Source organism: Sphaerulina musiva (genome assembly GCF_000320565.1).
Source record: "Sphaerulina musiva SO2202 unplaced genomic scaffold SEPMUscaffold_12, whole genome shotgun sequence".
Classification (NCBI taxonomy): domain Eukaryota; kingdom Fungi; phylum Ascomycota; class Dothideomycetes; order Mycosphaerellales; family Mycosphaerellaceae; genus Sphaerulina; species Sphaerulina musiva.
This window is the reverse complement of record NW_016017394.1, coordinates 1,027,942-1,043,542: the sequence shown is the minus strand read 5'-3', so window position 1 is coordinate 1,043,542 and position 15,601 is coordinate 1,027,942. Positions and strand designations below refer to the sequence as shown.

Sequence of the window (15,601 nt, the reverse complement as noted above, 5' to 3'; positions counted from 1 at the left end):
TCCCTCCTCCTCCTCCCCTCCCTCCCCTCCCCTCCCTCCTCCTCCTCCTCCTCCTCCTCCTCCTCCTCCTCCTCCTCCTCCTCCTCCTCCTTAGCCTTCTCTTCTTCTTGTTCTTCTCTTCCAAATTGTAGGCAAGGTAGCCCATAGGAACAGAGAGGCAGGTAGGCAGGCAGTCTTTCCGCCTTTTTGCTTTCTTTTCTTTTCTTTTTTTTGACATAGCAACGTATAAGAGAAAGAGAAAGAAAGAAAAAAAAAAACAAAGCAAAAAGGATATTTATTATTAGTAAAAACCATACTTATACCAGACAGGTATACACATACATCATTACACACTTACTCACCATACATATATACACAATAGTAAATAATGAATTGAATGAATACCTCTCAAAATCTCTCTTAACTTCTCAAGGTAAAGTAAAGATAGATAAAAGGTACCACTAATCATCTTCATCTTAAGGTAGGTATAATTTCCCTTCTTTTTCATAACCACGTAATTGTAAAAAATTAAAAACCTCACAAGAAACCTCCCACATACACACACAACACCTCTGAATTAAGGTTACCTTTTCAACTACCTACTTCTCTCCTCTCCTCTCCTCTTCTCTTCTCCGAAAAAGAACCCCCCTTCTCCCTATTCATCCTATCCTCCCATCTCCAGCAACTTAAGAAGCCGCAGCAAGAATAGCCTGACACATAGTCCCGACAGTGTTCGTCTTACCCGATCCACCAAGGACAGCATCCACGACAATCGACACATCAACATCGATACCGACCGAAGTGGCCAAGTTCAGCATGGCATTGACAACAGCGCTAATTTGGACTTCGGCATCCAAGTCCAAATCGATGTCGAGAGCAGCTTGGATGCGAGCGAAGAGGTCGAGGTCGGCGTCGATTTTGGCCTTGAGGTCAAGGTCCAAATCGAGGTCGGCGTCGAGGGAAATGTTGATGATGGCGTCCAGGACGGCTTCGATGTCGATGGAGACGTCGGCGCCGATGGCGGCGCGGATTGAGGCGTCGAGGTTCTGGGGAGAGACAGTGTTAGAGACAAGTGTTGCTTTTTTTGTTGTTGGCGTAGAGGGGGATGGATTCAACTTACAGCGTCAACGTCGATGCCAATGGCAGCCTTGATCATGGCGTCAATGGCAAGAGCGACATCAATGTCAGCCTTGATGTCAAGACCAGCAGAGACAGCAGCCTTGATCTTAGCTCCGATGTCGAGATCGATGCTGAGGTCGGCGTCCTAGAAGGCAAAAAAAGTAAAGGTCAGTCACAACCCCCATACAATAATAAAAAGGGCTCTTCTTTCGAAGCATTCAATTCCCCCTCTTCTTCAGTGGTAATACATACAACATCAATGTCGGTAGCCAAATCAATAATGGCATCCACAGTGGCATCGATATCGAGGTTGATACCCAAGTCCAGACCAAGGCTCAGATCCAGACCGAGGTCGATGTCAAGACCAACACCATCATCCTCCTTGGTAGGTACGGGCACAGGCTTGATGTCCGAACCAGGCTTGTAGGTGTTGATCAACGTGGGCTCATCGACCGTGACGTATTGTGCTGGCGCAGTGCTGTAGCCCGCAGGAGCGGCGACTGCGAGAGCTGCGAAAGCAGCGGCGAAGAGTGGGTACTGCATCTTGTTCGTTTGTTTTGTTCTTTTGTTCTTCTTGAAGGAGAGAAAAGCAGGAGGGACACGCCGGTGAACGATTGGGGTGAGGTGTGAGGAAAGCGAGTGTAGAAGGGGAAAATGGAGATGTGTTGGTCGTGCGGAAGGTAGTTTAAACGAGTGACTGCAGGTTGGAAAAGTGTGTTTTTAAGAAAAGGAAAAAGTAACGCAAGTGAAGGGGGGAAAAGAGTTATACTCTTTCAATTGCTCGAGGTTCATGACCCCCTTCGTGCTATCGCCGCATGGTGTGCACGTTCATAGATGGACACCACCATGGCGCCACGGCCCTATTGGTCGTTCAAGAAGCAGTAATCACGGGTAGTGAGATTTGCATCGAAAGTAGCATTGGTGATCATTGGTATGCCGAAAAGGACATCGTCGGGACGTGCGGCCAGCTGAGCGCTGCATCGGGCGATAGCTCACGCGCTATAAGGGCATGACAGCAATCAGCTCTCCCTGTTCTGTGAACCCTGTGGGTATGGTCGACGAGTTTAGCAGTCGGAAATCTGACCAGCATTGATCACATTTTACCAACATTCCCCCCCACTCCGTCCTTCCCTATCCGTCCTGGAGAGATACGGTACGGTGTCCCTTCAGTCCATGGAAGTCGTCATCTATACACGCAAGAACAACTGGACCGAGTTGCTCCATTGCCTTTCAATCGCAATTCATAAGGCGGATGAGGCCATCACATTTTGCAGATATGTGGTATGTGCTCGTGTCCGTCACACTTGGTAAGACTAGTGGGAGATTCCTCCTGCTAGCGTGATGTGGAGGCCCTAATGACCCTGGCTGGATCCGGAATAGGGGTCTTGATGTCTCATGGTATGTCGCATTGAGATTTTGGAACTTGATGCCATGGCAGGCGAGATGTCTCTCATCGAGCAGGATAGCACTCAGGCTGTTGGGAGGTCTGCGGTATGGTCTGGTCAGAACATATTGTCGAAGCCATCGAAAGTGCCAGCTGAATACATGTTACGAATATGTTGAGCGGATGTGTCAACATACCTGTATTGTTGGGTCCGTATAGCGAAAGCATGGAGTGCATGCTCATGCAATCATAATCTACGCCCGGGAAGTGAAGACCCGCAGTCTGGGTACAATACCTTGTAGATGGCATGGCGGATAGTGAGATGGTGCTCATCCGATAAGTGGATATTTCTGGTCGTCCCCAGGAACGGATTCATTGGCCGGAAAGCAGCCGCAAAGGCAGAGTCAGGGTTTCGCTGACTTGACCCTCGACGGATCGCCCGTGGGATAAAGTCGGCATCCACCATTGGGCACATCCAGAATTGCCTGTGTACGGCGAGTTCGTTACCCCTTGCAGGCGTGGCCAGGCGATGCCCAACCAGAATGAGTTGTGTACGATTAGACAAGGTGTCCATGCAGCGATAGTAAGTAGCCTAGTAGTACGCAAGCTTATTAGTGCACTACTACCAAAAGAGTCCGTCAGCAATTTAAAAAGAAAAACCAAAAATGCCCTCCCATGAACCAATACGGCCACAAGCGGACTTGCCAACATCTGCTTCCAGCACCCCCGCCCCCTGACAGGTCCCATAGTGCGAGATGCAAAGAGGATGCCCTGATATATTTATTTTTTTCCGCGCCGACATTGTTTTGGGGGGGAAGAAAGCTGCGCCTTGTTGCCATGTGTTGGTTTATCCAAGGCGGCAAGATTCCGACCTTCAGCCTCGCCTGATTCGCCATTCCAGGAGGACTTTTGCCGCTGCGGTCCAAGACATAGGTCTAGATCCATCATTCATATCGTCGTCCATGATAAAGCCAACGGCAAAACAGATGGCGTGATGGATGTCTCTGCCGCTGTGGTTGCACCGCATCACAGTAGTAATCGACTGATATGCGCCGTGGTCAGCCTGCTAGTCCAGTATGCGACACGCCGCCGGCCAAGATGTCCCCCCAAAGGATATAGCACACGACATGATATCTGTGAAGCGACGGGGCCAGGTGTGGTTGATGAAGTTGGAGAGAAGTGGACAAACAAGCACGAGAGGCGCACAAAGAAGTTCTAAATGGACTTTCTGAAGCGCCAAGCAAATTAAACCTTCGCCTCGCTTTTAATATGAAGGATGAGCAATACGAGTCAAAAACATGTTGTGACCAGCATTGATTACCACGGGCGATACGACCGGTTGTTGGGACCAGCATTGCTGAGTTGATTCATAAGCACCGTTCAGAGACGAGAAGAGAGAGAGAAGTGCTCAAGTAAGGAGGTAATGAAGAAGAAGATGAAGAAGAAGAAGAAGAAAGAGAAGAAGAAGAAGAAGAAGAAGAGGTCAGTCATGCTATCGGAGGTTGTGCTATTGCTGAGAATCCAATTGCAAGAGCGTTGGCATGATATAGTTCCAGGCTTCCAATGCTATAGTGTTGCTACTTGTCGCTCCAAGGGGAATGTTTGAAGAAGAAAGCCCGAATCCCTGTCGATTCCCAGTATAAAGATGGCCAGATATTGACGGAGATGGCAGTGCAGTCATCGATCCCTGATGTTGCACCCATTCGTGTGTCCAGGAAGTCGCTCGGCGAGGATTCAAAGACAGTCAACATCTCAAGCATGGCACTTGGTCGAAACCGGCAAGAAGCGACTCTTCGTGATGGCAGAAAGCTCATCCACGAATGTCTTCTCCAGCGGAGCAGTGGTAGTGGCGCTTTTCGTGCCTGGCAGTGCCGCTTCGTTGTCCTTCTCCTCGGGAGAGGACTCATCATTCTCGCTGTTCATATCGACCACTATATCGCTCGGACTGAGCAGGCCCATGTCAGGAGATCTGACCTGGTTCCTGTTGCTGGTTGATACAGAGGAGCCAAACGATCGGTCCGAGAGCTCGTGCAACGATGGCCGCTCTGACTGGTCGGCAGAGCTACTGCCTCGTGATGGAGACGCAACCAAGATGTCCCTCGTTCGCAGGTGTTTCTTCATCGGACCAGCAGTCAATTCCATGGCGCGCCTACCCTGCCGCCGATACCGATCACGCCTCGACTGCTTGCACACCAGGAGGGGGCTGAAAGCGGCGTATATGTCCATCCTCAGAACAGCATGATCGGGTGAGCCGGGGTAGCAGCGATGCCTGGCGTCGAAGAACGTCCGCGGTATGCGAGTGATGAACTCGGACTTGTTGATCGAGGTATGCATGTCGCCGATACAGGTGAAGGCGTAGACTGTGGACGCCGTTGATCGACTTGCGAGACACCGAGGATGAACAACGAGTGGTCTCGCCCAAAACTTGGCTTCGTTCTTCCAATCTCGAGGCAATTGCTCGGTCAGTGTCACCATCGCTTGCTTGAATACCGCTGCAAACTGAGTTTCATCGAGCGAACCATGTTCCCCTGGACGCTCCTCGCAGTCGTCGCAGAATGCAATGCACTGCGGAACACGACATCCATCCATGCTGTCCAGAAACGCGGCTTGCCATTGCGAAGGCCCGCTCGTCAGGAGTTGGACATCCGGCAGCTGGTCCTGATTGTTCTTCTGCACCGCAACGTCAAATCCTTTGTGGTTGGGCTTGGGCATCATGGCGAAGAATGCGAGGTATGTTCCGGACTGTTCTGTGTTGGTCATATTCTGGGCGTAACGTCGGAGGTCACGCAGGTGAGCTTCCAAAGTGACTTGTGGTATCTGCATGGCGTGGGCGATGGTCCTGCTCACATGCTGTGTGCCCGCAAGTCGAAATCCAGAGTTCAACAGCCGCTCAGTCTCGCCCGGAATCAGTTCGCGAGCAATGAACAAGACCTGGCCTTTGCCAAATATGCTCGCACGAAGGGCGGCTTCCACTCCGGCCATGGTTCTCTGATCGAAGAACGTGCTGGCCCTGCTCTTCTTGTCGACAGGCAACGTGCCAGTTTCAATGACTTTGTCATACAGGACACCCAAGTGCTCGAGTGGTATGTCCATTGATTGAGCCAGCCACGATGCCGCCGTGCAGAAGCGTTCCCGAAAGATCAGCTCATAGTTGCTGTACGTATGGGCATCGTACAACGCACTCGATCGCGAGCTCGCAACCTTGGGCTCTGGACTCGGTTCTGTCCGTAGACTTGCCTGTTCGGCCGCCAAATGACTCCTCATATACGGTATCAGGTCACTGACAGCAACCCAGTTGTGCGTCAAGCGGAAGATCCATTGGAATACGGGGTGCGAAATGTCAAACTCCTCGTCGAAAGTCCGGTGCAGGTATTTATCAGTAATCTCCTGTGATGGCAGTACTCCTTCTGTCGTAACCAAGACTTTGCTGCCATCAGGAGCGAACATTGCACATGCGAGCATAATCTTCTGCGACCTGCTTTTCAGTAGCCGAGTCCGAGCGCGGGCGAGCACAAGCACTGCCAGGACCATGAGCGCAGCTGTACCGCAACATACGCCGGAAATGATAATTTGGTTGTCTCGATTTCTGATTTCTGATGGGGTATTGGAGCGCCGGAACTCGTACTCGCAACGACAGGAGGCAGTGAAGTGCATGGCCGAAATGCCTCCAGCCAATGTCAAAGCGCATCCGACGCGCTTCCACCACGAGCTGATCCATTTTTCTCTGAGATGGTAGAATAGTGCCAGGACTGCCAGGCAGTCCCCGATCGCGATGAGAACGGACGCGGCGAGGAACCGACCGCTGTATTTGAGCTTGTAGTTTGTGACACCCAAGTTGCCCAGATAATGCATGCTTCACAGGCACATCAGTAGTCATGCAGCCAAAGTGAGGAGGTCCCGAATCGACGTACCTGACAATGGAGAGCCCAGCAAATACCCCCGTCAAGAAAAGCGCCATGCAGTGAATGTACCAATGCTTCACATGTAGCTCTGCGGTGGAAAAAGCAATCGTCAATCCAAAAATCGGCAGAAACACCGATAACACGGTGTAGCCTGGGCTATAGACCAGCTGATACTCTGGAAGTCCATGGCCCAGGACGATGGCGTGGTTGCCTATAAAGTGCATACACCAGATTCCGACCAAACCCAAGGAGATTGAGCAGCCAATGGTCTGCGCCCTGGTGGAATCACATCAGCTACGACGATCATCGCGAGGTTCATGTCGGACTTACCAGCTTCTGAGACTTCCCAGAGCTGTGACTCGGCGATGGAGTAGTTCGATGGTCAACACACATCCTGTGACGCTGGCGACGACCGAGGCTGCCACAATGCCAGCGCTAAACGTGCTAGGAACCAAGTCTCCAGCGCTGTATTCTGCCATTGCTGATGGTCCGTCAATCGAGACGAGAGAAAGAGGTGTTGTTGGTCATGCCTGTGCAAGGCGCGGTGCCCAGCCAAGCTCATAGCTACAGCAGTCCGGCTGCGTCGTGGCAGATGTCGACTAACTCCTTACTGATGAGGCTGTATCCTGGCCCTGATCTCGAATCTAGACACAGGGTTTAGATTATAGGAGTCTGGGAAAGAGTCCGTCCGCCCGCCGCTATGGAGATCGGGCGAAGGGCTGTCAGCGAGGATGAAAGTAGGAATATGTTGCTCAGGGAAGCTGGAGCGTAACGAGCATGAGGTGTAGTCCCAGCGCGATGATTAGCGCTCCCAGGATGAACGATGGGTATGGACCAATGTTCTTGCAAAGGGGCCGGAGGAGATGCAGTAGCAAGATCGAAGTAGAAGCAGACATGGTCGAGCGCAGGTGCGTCTTGGGCGAGGTCGTTATAAGGCAAGAGAATTCACTATTCACATCCAGTGTACAGAAGGAATTAAGCAACTTCCAGACGTCGAGACTTGCCAAGCAAAGACTCAACCATTTTTACCTCCAAGAGCCTCACAAAAGGAGGTTGCATTCCAGATGGTCTTTTGGTTGGCTACGAGGACATGAAGAACCCAGTATACTGCATCAACAACATCAGTGCCAGTTTTGTGTGTATGGAAGATGCAACGAATCGTTCCTAGGCTCATCATAATCCTGGGCTAGATGTAGAGAGATGGATGCACCGATACTGGTCACATGGAAGATGAGGAAGAGGAAGAGGAGGAGGAGGAGGAAGAGGAAGAAGAAGAGGAAGAGGAGTCTAGTTAACCATCAGAGCCGAAGAGCCGCCAAACCGTCCTAAAGTCGTAAAATTCTGAAATCCTCTATTGAGTCTGACAGTCTGTTGACTCTGTTCCATTGCAGGCATACCTAAGGTCCCACAGGACTCTGACTGTGTGTAAGACATGTTTGTACCTATACTACAGCCTACAGGTACCAGGTACCAGGTATATATTTGCCATATCTCCTACATAATACATTTGACTGCACCCATCTGATATACTTCTATTGCCTGGTATTCAACACCAAATACAAATATACGAACATTTATACCTACCTATGCATACACATATATATACTATACCCACGGCCACGGCCACGGGCTACCCTTTCGGTACGCTCACAAATATCGGATTCCAGTATTTCAAGGAGTTTGGATTACAGGACTTTACGCTTGAGGATTTTCCGGATTTGGTCTTGGCGCCTCTCTTGCGGCGTCTTGCCACAGACATCTCTTCGCTCTCATACTCTCATACTCTCATACTCTCATACTCCCACACTCCTGGCCATCAACATCAATGGCGCATTATCGACAACAACACCCCGTGAATTACAATGCTGCGCAAGTCGCCAGAACAAAGCCGAGCCGGTACGACAGACTGTCAACAATGGACAATGGAACAAACACCATGTTCTTTGTTACGGTAGCTTGGAGGCAACAATAACATTGTTGACAGTCTTCCTCCCTCAATCCACTGTTACAGCACAATAGAACCTCTGTTCGAGAGTGCAGGAACAAGAGCATTGTTGGCAACCGATCACACCGTGTCGTATTCACTCCTCCAGGTATATAAGATGGCACTGAAGTCGACATTCTGCCAGTCATTAGAACTCAACACACACACCAAACACACACACACACACACACACACACACACAGACACACACACACACAGACACACAGACACACACACACACACACACACACACACACACACACACACACACACACACAGATACAGACACAGAGACAGACACGCAGTCCCAAGATGTCTCAACAGCCACTCAAGTCATGCCTGAAAAAGGCACCAGCACCACCAGTATCAGCACCACCAGGACCACCCGCACCACCAGGACCATCAAAATCAGAAGACTCATGGTCATCATCGTCGTCCGCACCCTCAGTTGGCTTCACACCCATCAAGTTGGTCCGCTTCGCGGTCAACCAGAATGGATGTGGTTTCCCAACCACTGCCCGCGAAGAGCTCTGCCGCCGCCACCCGCATTACGTCCCTGGCAAATATGCGGACACGACCGGACAGGGTTTCGAGAACACCTCGAACCCGTTCCGCGACCCAGACTGTGAGTTTGTTCCTGTAGGCGAGGACAAACCATCCAAGGCTCGGGCTGAGGCTTCGAGCTCCAATACTGCCGAGCCTTCGAGCTCGCAGACCCCAGGAGCCGCCAACAAAGACAATGAAGAGGACCCAGATGCTGACTTGGACGCCCTGAGCCTGAAACAGCTCGAAGAAAAGACCAAGCAGCTGGAGGCGCGGCTCGCTGCATTCAAGTAAGTGACGAGAGAGATTTTCTCTGTCATCAATCCCCTATCCCTCCCCTTGCTTGAAGACCAAAAGAAGCATTGCAAGTTGCTTCGACTCTCTCGCTCTCTCTGCACCTAGAAGACGACGACTCGGGGGCCCATCAACCCAAAATTCCCCCGCAGCAAAACCGTAAGTCTTGTTCTCTTCTTCTTCTACACAGATATATACAGATATATACACAGATATATATACAGATATATACACAGATATATATACAGATATATACACAGATATATATACAGATATATACACAGATATATATATACAGATATATACACAGATATATATATACAGATATATACTCAAATATATACTCAAATATATACTCAAATATATACTCAAATATATACTCAAATATATACTCAAATATATACTCAAATATATACTCAAATATATACACAAATATATTCATAAATATACTCACAAATATACTCACAAATATATACACAAATATATACACAAATATATACACAAATATATATACAAATATATATACAAATATATACCCAAATATATATACAAATATATATACAAATATATACAGAAATAATTCCGCCGGCGCGCGGGAAATAGACATTTTCTCTCTATTCCTTTCTATCCTTTCCTTTCTTTTCCTTCTCGTATGTATATGCTAGTTACGAGATCTAGATGCCCCCCCTCCAATGAGAAAAGTAGTCCCCTTGAAAAAATAAAGAAGAATCACCAAAAACAGAAAAAAAAAGAAAAAAGAAGAAGCCCCTTGAACGAGAGCCTCTTTCTACAACCCATACCATTTTCTTCAATCTTCATACCGCTACTATAAGCTAAACCTCGAACCTCTGGGTTGATAGCATCCTCATCCATCCCTAGCCCATTCCATCAACCTGTCAGGTAGCCTAAGATCTCCCCATCTCTCTCCCCCCTTCCAATCTTGATACTCTACACCTTTCCTTTCCTTTCCCTTCCTTCCCGGTCGATTCCTCCCCAATTTCCCAACCTCCCGTATCTCTACACCTCAGTCACCGGGTCCGGTCACGGGTTACGGACCGTTACAAAACCGTTACAGACAGCTATAGCGACAGTTACAGTTACAGTTACGACTGCGTCAACATGGCAACGGCAACGGTAAGAACTTACCTATAGATGTCTCATCCGATACTTTTGACTTCTTCTTCTTCAGGATGTATAGTACCTACCTAGCTAGGTAATCAATAGGTTTCTCGAGGATATAGAGATATATATATAACTAATAAGGAAAAATGACCTAGTACAGTTTTAGGGAGGTGATTTACTTGATCCAAGTAAGACTGATGAGTACATTAATTATATCAATTGTATCTCGAGTGTGATGTATATTCTTCTTTGTTTTTTGGTTTCTATCTTCTGTTTCGACGCAAGACTCTCTGAATTACTTGTAACTATTACTGTCGGAGACAAGTATTCTCGCGATGTATGGTCATCAATTCATCGTGGGGCCTGGAGGAACACACTCCTCGGGTGTTTGGGTGCAGCTGTAAATATCCCATGCGACACACGCATCCTCTGCATTCTCCTGTTCTTCTTCTCCTTCTTCTTCTTTTCTTCCTATGTACAAAACATCTACGATTAAAATTTAAGCAGCTTCCAAGTGACCTAGTACGACGGGGGTCCATATTGCGTCTCACTAGCACCACCGGCCATGTCCTGGGTGATGCCCAAAAGCTCAATGAAAGGAGAATAGACTGGGAAAGATTTGGCATCAGCTGCTGGCTGAGCGGATGATGTGACAACGGTGACGACGAAGCCGGGAATGGTGGATGGGTCGACGCTGGAACCATCCTTGGCAATACGCCATTGCAGATTCTCCTTGAGGTAAGGAGCCACAACAAGCTCTGAAAGACTGCCAAGCACACCGCTTCCGAACAGCGACGTCAGCTTGGTGGTCAAAGGGATCGAACTGGATGTGATGAGGGACATGTTCATGCCAGAACCAGACATCTCTTGAGCTAGGACACCCATGGGGCCATACAGGTTGGGGTCTGTGGGCCAGGTCTTGACGTCCTCGCTGACGGGGTTTCCATTGAACAAGAAAATTGTGTATGAGCCCCCAAGCGCATAGCGAGCAGTCTTGATGTTGGCAACGTATTGGTACAACGAGCCGTTCGAAGCTTTCAATGGATTGTCGGCGAGGATGTCACCCAGCGACGACAGGATATTTGGCTCATCCAGCACCTTTGACACTCCCCCCAGCAAGCTTGGATCCGCTGCGGCCTCACGCTTGGAAGAACCAGCAGTAGCAGATGGGTTGGGTCCGTAGAGTGCGTTCACGTAGCCAGTGATAGCGCCCGCGCTGCCATCGCTGTTGGAGAACTCTGGGTACGTGTAGCCGAACTGTCTCCAATCTCTGACCTGGTTGGTGGTCCAGAAGCTGGTACTAGTGCCGGGTCTTCTGAAAGGTCGGAGGCCTGAGGTGGGGCCCTGGTTCGAGCCCTGGGCGACGGTCCAAGTGTTGTGTGGTGCGATTTGACTTGCGCCATAAGAGTTGGAGTGAATCGTCTGCCACATTGCAGCAAGACGGTCCACGTTGGCGTGGTGAAGCCAGAAGATTGGGTCGTATGATGCAGTGGAAAGGTAGGTCATGTGACCGCCAGAGATTCCATTGCCTCCGAGACCGCCAGCATTGTTGTGCACAGTGTTGTGAATCGCCTCCAAACTGTTCGAGCATCGGCCGGAGCTATCACTCGAGTCGTCGTTGCTGAAGTACAAGTAATTGTCGCATGCAGTGAAAAGCTGGTAAATCTGATCCTGCAAACTCTGACGAGATCCTGCGAACGCAGCCGCGCATTGCGGCGAGTTGTTCGCGGCATTAGGATCATTGCTCTTGGGGTAACGCAGTGTCTTTGTGTAGGTGTTCAACGTGGCATAAAGCAAGCCACTTTGTTCTCCGTTCCTGAATACATATCCATACAAAGGATTCCTGACGGTCTGTTGGCCGTTAGGTCCTTGAAATGTGACACTGCTGTCCGTGATGAGAGTTGGAAGGGCGGGGCCGTTGTTTGGGGGCACTGCAGCCCAGTCGAAGTAGGGGAAGCGCAGGTTGGTCGCGGCATTGACATAACGTTGCCTGGTGGCAGCTGGGAACTGATTGGCCCTGTCAAGTGCAACCTTGAGGAATTCCTGTTCGAAAAGAGCCACGTAGGCACGGTGCCATGCGGGGAACAGAACAGAGTCGTGAGGGCAGTAGCCATCGGCACCTGCACAGGTAGAACACTGTGCGACATCGGCGTAGTTCTGTCTCGGTACTCCGTGAATTGTAGAGATACCGTAGTAGCCAGCTTCGCCTGTAGATTGTGTCATCCAGTAGTCCAGAGCAACCAAGAAGATGTTCCATTGGTCAGGTTGTTGATTTTTCAACTGCCTCACTTCCAGTCGTGGTTGCACAGCGTTGCCTTTGCCGCCCTCGAGTCGAACGTAATTTTGTTGACGGGCCTTGATATCGCTGTGCTCTTCATTGTGCTCCACCGGATGTGCAAAAATCGAAGTGCAGGCAAGTGCCAAAGAAGAAAGCGAAGAGAACTTCATGATGAGAAGATATATATGCAAGGGTACATAGAAATGTCCAATGGGTGCTTCGAAAAACGAGAGTAAATGTGCTCACACCACAGCACGCCTGAAGAGAGAGAACAGGGCAGGAAGCAGAGGACTGAAGGGTATATGAAAGGAGATTACCTTCGATGATCGCAGCGGGATGGCGCTCGCTAGGAAGGCACCGTTGCCCAAGATGGTCGCACTGTGACAAGCGCGCATCGCTCGCTTGATCGGCCATACGGGCTTGTGGCGTAGTGCACTGGAATAAGTCATGCTATGCCGGCTTTGTGACTAGAGTCCGTGTTCGGGACACGGAAGTCCTGAAATAGGGGACTAGATACACTAGTCGCGAGTCATTGGAGTCAAGACTCCATACCTGCGGCGGCTTGGGAACATGTCTTCCCCCGCGAACGATTGACAGTGCGCGCGCGTGTGGCTGCAGTGAGAGAGAGAGAGAGAGAGAGAGAGAGAGCAGAGCGAGCCTCAGCGAGCCGCACGTACTTCCCGATGGGTCTGCATGATTGGTCGAGACGAGTCCTGTTCTTGAGGACTGACTGAGGACATTTCAAGTCGTGTTTGTAACGGAATCACAAACAAGACATCAGGGCGGCGAGCCAGATTGGTGGGCAGTGCGCGCGCGTCCACGGTGAGGAGAGCCTTGCCCTGTCTAGAGAGTTAGCTCAAACCTTGACATATTCTGCCAAAGCTTGTTTCTATATAGCGCAGCGGAAGCCTGTGAATACGTGCTGATAGTCTCACGTTGCGGCCATGGCCGGAGTGATGCCGATCTTTCAAGCGAAGACACAAAATGCAAGCGGACCAACAACGAATGAATTGTCCTCGCGCATCTCGTGTATCTGCTCTCAAGTCTCCACCTCCTGCGACGGATGGCTACCCGCCCGCCGCTGCTCCTGGTCCTGCGCGCGCCCTCCTCTCCTGTCGTCAGTACCTGTAGTCTGGTTGGTGGTACTTCGAGGCGTGCTTCGGACTTCGGTGCCGGGCGGTGATGACTGGCAGCTTATTCGTCTCTACCTGACAGTGCATTGTATCGACGTGGCCAGGCTAGGATCACGACGGCACACATGTCGCAAAGATGGCGCCACGGCCAGAGCGCTCCCACGCGTCTTCGGGGCGCACGCTGCGTGCTTGATGGAGCCACGATCAGAGGCTGTCGCGGTGAACAGCAGAACGGGCAGCAGGCTGCATGGGTGATGACATGTGTGACGGGAGGTCGGAAGAACATGAAGAATGAGAAGAGTTGTTGTAGTGGTACGGCGATTTTTGGCTAGAGGATACCTACCTCCTACCTAAAATAGAAAGCTGAAGATCAATCTTGCCAAGGACAGTTAGTGGGGGCTACCAACTACGGTGCCCTAACCCTCCTACGTCCACCTCCGTACCTCCTATACCTCCTAAATAACAAGTCCAACAACAACTCTCGACGGGAAGACGAGGCGGCTTGCTCACCGATTCCAACAACTTGGATGCAGTGGGTTTGATCCTCCCGCTGCTGCTGAGCTCCTTCATCCACCGCCGACATCATCATCATCATCATCCCTCTGCAGCACTACCATCTTTTTATTGATGTACAACATTGCACTACCTTCCCAATGTGGATGATTATCGCGTGGTCTTTGTAGTACCTCCTAGGTGTAGCGGGCTTGCATAAGGTCGGGAGCTGCTGCATGAGTTACACGCTGGACGTGGGCCACCAAATTCCTGCGCTGGAAGGCTGGAACAGCTGCCAATGACACTTTTACGCACGCATCATGTCGAGATCAGCACCGTTACATGTACAGGTCAGTAGTCACTTACAAGATGGCATCTTCGTAGGTCGCTTTGCACGTTGCGCATCCTAGCTCAGCCCTGCCAGAGGAGCTACAATAGCCTACAGGAGGTAACCGTTGGGAGAAACAACGACGGACGACCGAAGTACTGGGCTCAGTGGGCTGTACCAGCGAAACTTTGCCCTGTTCCTGTTCTCCCCGGGCGGCTAGTAGAATATCACATCCGGAACCCTCCACTCCAGCAAACCTATCGCCGCCAACCGCTCTTCGAATCACCGCCATGGCCCATATCGATGACCTCCACTGGCAATTTGTGCAGGGTGTGATGCTCACAGCTGTCACGAAACGAGATCATGCTATCAATAACACCTTAATGGCAATACCAAGAACGCCCAGACGTGTGCCATCTTGTGGTCAATAAAATTTCGATTGGCGCCAGGTGCAACAAGAGTCTTAGGCTGACCGCCAGGCCTTAAGGGCTTTCTCTCCCATGCCTGAATCTCACCTTTCGTGATTGGCATCATTTGGCAGAGCAGAGCAGAGCAGAGTACAGTTCCTTGGCGATGGAGTTGTCGGCTTTCTCCCCGCTGTCGTCCGTCGGTCGCTCGGCACAGAAGATTTTTTTGGACGTTCATGATTCAAATTATAATAAATTAATTGAAGGATTTGAAGCACCCACGCTGTTGAGAAGGAGTGTTCTGTTGCACGCACAATCAGGTGATCAGTGTGAAGAAGATCTGTGGGCGGACGTCTCGCCTGCACCACGCCATTCGGGAGTGTCTTGCAATGCAATTCGGGTGCTCATAGGAGGTACACGGTAGGCAATTTGCATACCATGGATGTTCAACACGTAGTTCATTACACCCATTGTGCCTCTGATCATTCTGATGTCTTCCGCTCGCTCCTTCCTCGCACGTCCCAGCCCAAACTCGCCTCCCTTTGCCATGGTAGGAAGTAAAAGCGTCACCGACGTAGACCATAGTAGGTATGTACGTCCCGTAGAACTCTCTCTCTCTCTCTCTCTCTCTCTCTC

The 15,601-nt window shown here is 50.3% G+C and overlaps 6 protein-coding genes across 6 annotated transcripts; 2 read left to right on the top strand and 4 right to left on the bottom strand.

Annotated features, from left to right (window-relative positions):
- Positions 1–400: 400 nt before the first annotated feature.
- SEPMUDRAFT_152203 (uncharacterized protein) lies at positions 401–1,798 on the bottom strand. Its single transcript, XM_016907301.1, has 3 exons — positions 1,351–1,798; positions 1,100–1,243; positions 401–1,025 (listed from the first exon to the last, which is right to left on the bottom strand). Exons 1-3 carry the CDS (start codon positions 1,639–1,641, stop codon positions 666–668), a joined length of 795 nt encoding a protein of 264 aa, XP_016756700.1. The 5' UTR covers positions 1,642–1,798; the 3' UTR covers positions 401–665.
- Positions 1,799–3,465: 1,667 nt separating this feature from the next.
- SEPMUDRAFT_152202 (uncharacterized protein) lies at positions 3,466–3,937 on the top strand. Its single transcript, XM_016907300.1, has one exon. It carries the CDS (start codon positions 3,477–3,479, stop codon positions 3,699–3,701), a length of 225 nt encoding a protein of 74 aa, XP_016756699.1. The 5' UTR covers positions 3,466–3,476; the 3' UTR covers positions 3,702–3,937.
- A 121-nt stretch (positions 3,938–4,058) lies between these two features.
- SEPMUDRAFT_136703 (uncharacterized protein) lies at positions 4,059–6,863 on the bottom strand (the record flags this gene model as incomplete). The annotated part of the gene is made up of 3 exons (XM_016902792.1): positions 4,059–6,335; positions 6,394–6,660; positions 6,715–6,863. The coding sequence occupies 3 exons, from the start codon at positions 6,861–6,863 to the stop codon at positions 4,235–4,237; spliced, it is 2,517 nt and encodes an 838-aa protein (XP_016756698.1). The 3' UTR covers positions 4,059–4,234.
- A 1,817-nt stretch (positions 6,864–8,680) lies between these two features.
- Positions 8,681–9,808, top strand: SEPMUDRAFT_111900 (uncharacterized protein; the record flags this gene model as incomplete). The annotated part of the gene is made up of 3 exons (XM_016900947.1): positions 8,681–9,201; positions 9,261–9,364; positions 9,780–9,808. The coding sequence occupies 3 exons, from the start codon at positions 8,681–8,683 to the stop codon at positions 9,806–9,808; spliced, it is 654 nt and encodes a 217-aa protein (XP_016756697.1).
- A 692-nt stretch (positions 9,809–10,500) lies between these two features.
- Positions 10,501–12,854, bottom strand: SEPMUDRAFT_152200 (Di-copper centre-containing protein). The gene has a single exon (XM_016907299.1). It carries the CDS (start codon positions 12,773–12,775, stop codon positions 10,847–10,849), a length of 1,929 nt encoding a protein of 642 aa, XP_016756696.1. The 5' UTR covers positions 12,776–12,854; the 3' UTR covers positions 10,501–10,846.
- Positions 12,855–14,730: 1,876 nt separating this feature from the next.
- SEPMUDRAFT_152199 (uncharacterized protein) lies at positions 14,731–15,231 on the bottom strand. Its single transcript, XM_016907298.1, has one exon. It carries the CDS (start codon positions 15,201–15,203, stop codon positions 14,928–14,930), a length of 276 nt encoding a protein of 91 aa, XP_016756695.1. The 5' UTR covers positions 15,204–15,231; the 3' UTR covers positions 14,731–14,927.
- Positions 15,232–15,601: the final 370 nt, after the last annotated feature.

Coding starts and splice junctions, on each gene's coding strand:
- SEPMUDRAFT_152203 (XM_016907301.1), bottom strand. CDS start 1,641: ATGCAGTACCCACTCTTCGCCGCTGCTTTCGCAGCTCTCGCAGTCGCC. Junction 1,244..1,350: donor TGGCTACCGACATTGATGTT/GTATGTATTACC, acceptor TTTGCCTTCTAG/GACGCCGACCTCAGCATCGA. Junction 1,026..1,099: donor TTGGCATCGACGTTGACGCT/GTAAGTTGAATC, acceptor GTCTCTCCCCAG/AACCTCGACGCCTCAATCCG.
- SEPMUDRAFT_152202 (XM_016907300.1), top strand. CDS start 3,477: ATGGATGTCTCTGCCGCTGTGGTTGCACCGCATCACAGTAGTAATCGA.
- SEPMUDRAFT_152200 (XM_016907299.1), bottom strand. CDS start 12,775: ATGAAGTTCTCTTCGCTTTCTTCTTTGGCACTTGCCTGCACTTCGATT.
- SEPMUDRAFT_152199 (XM_016907298.1), bottom strand. CDS start 15,203: ATGAACGTCCAAAAAAATCTTCTGTGCCGAGCGACCGACGGACGACAG.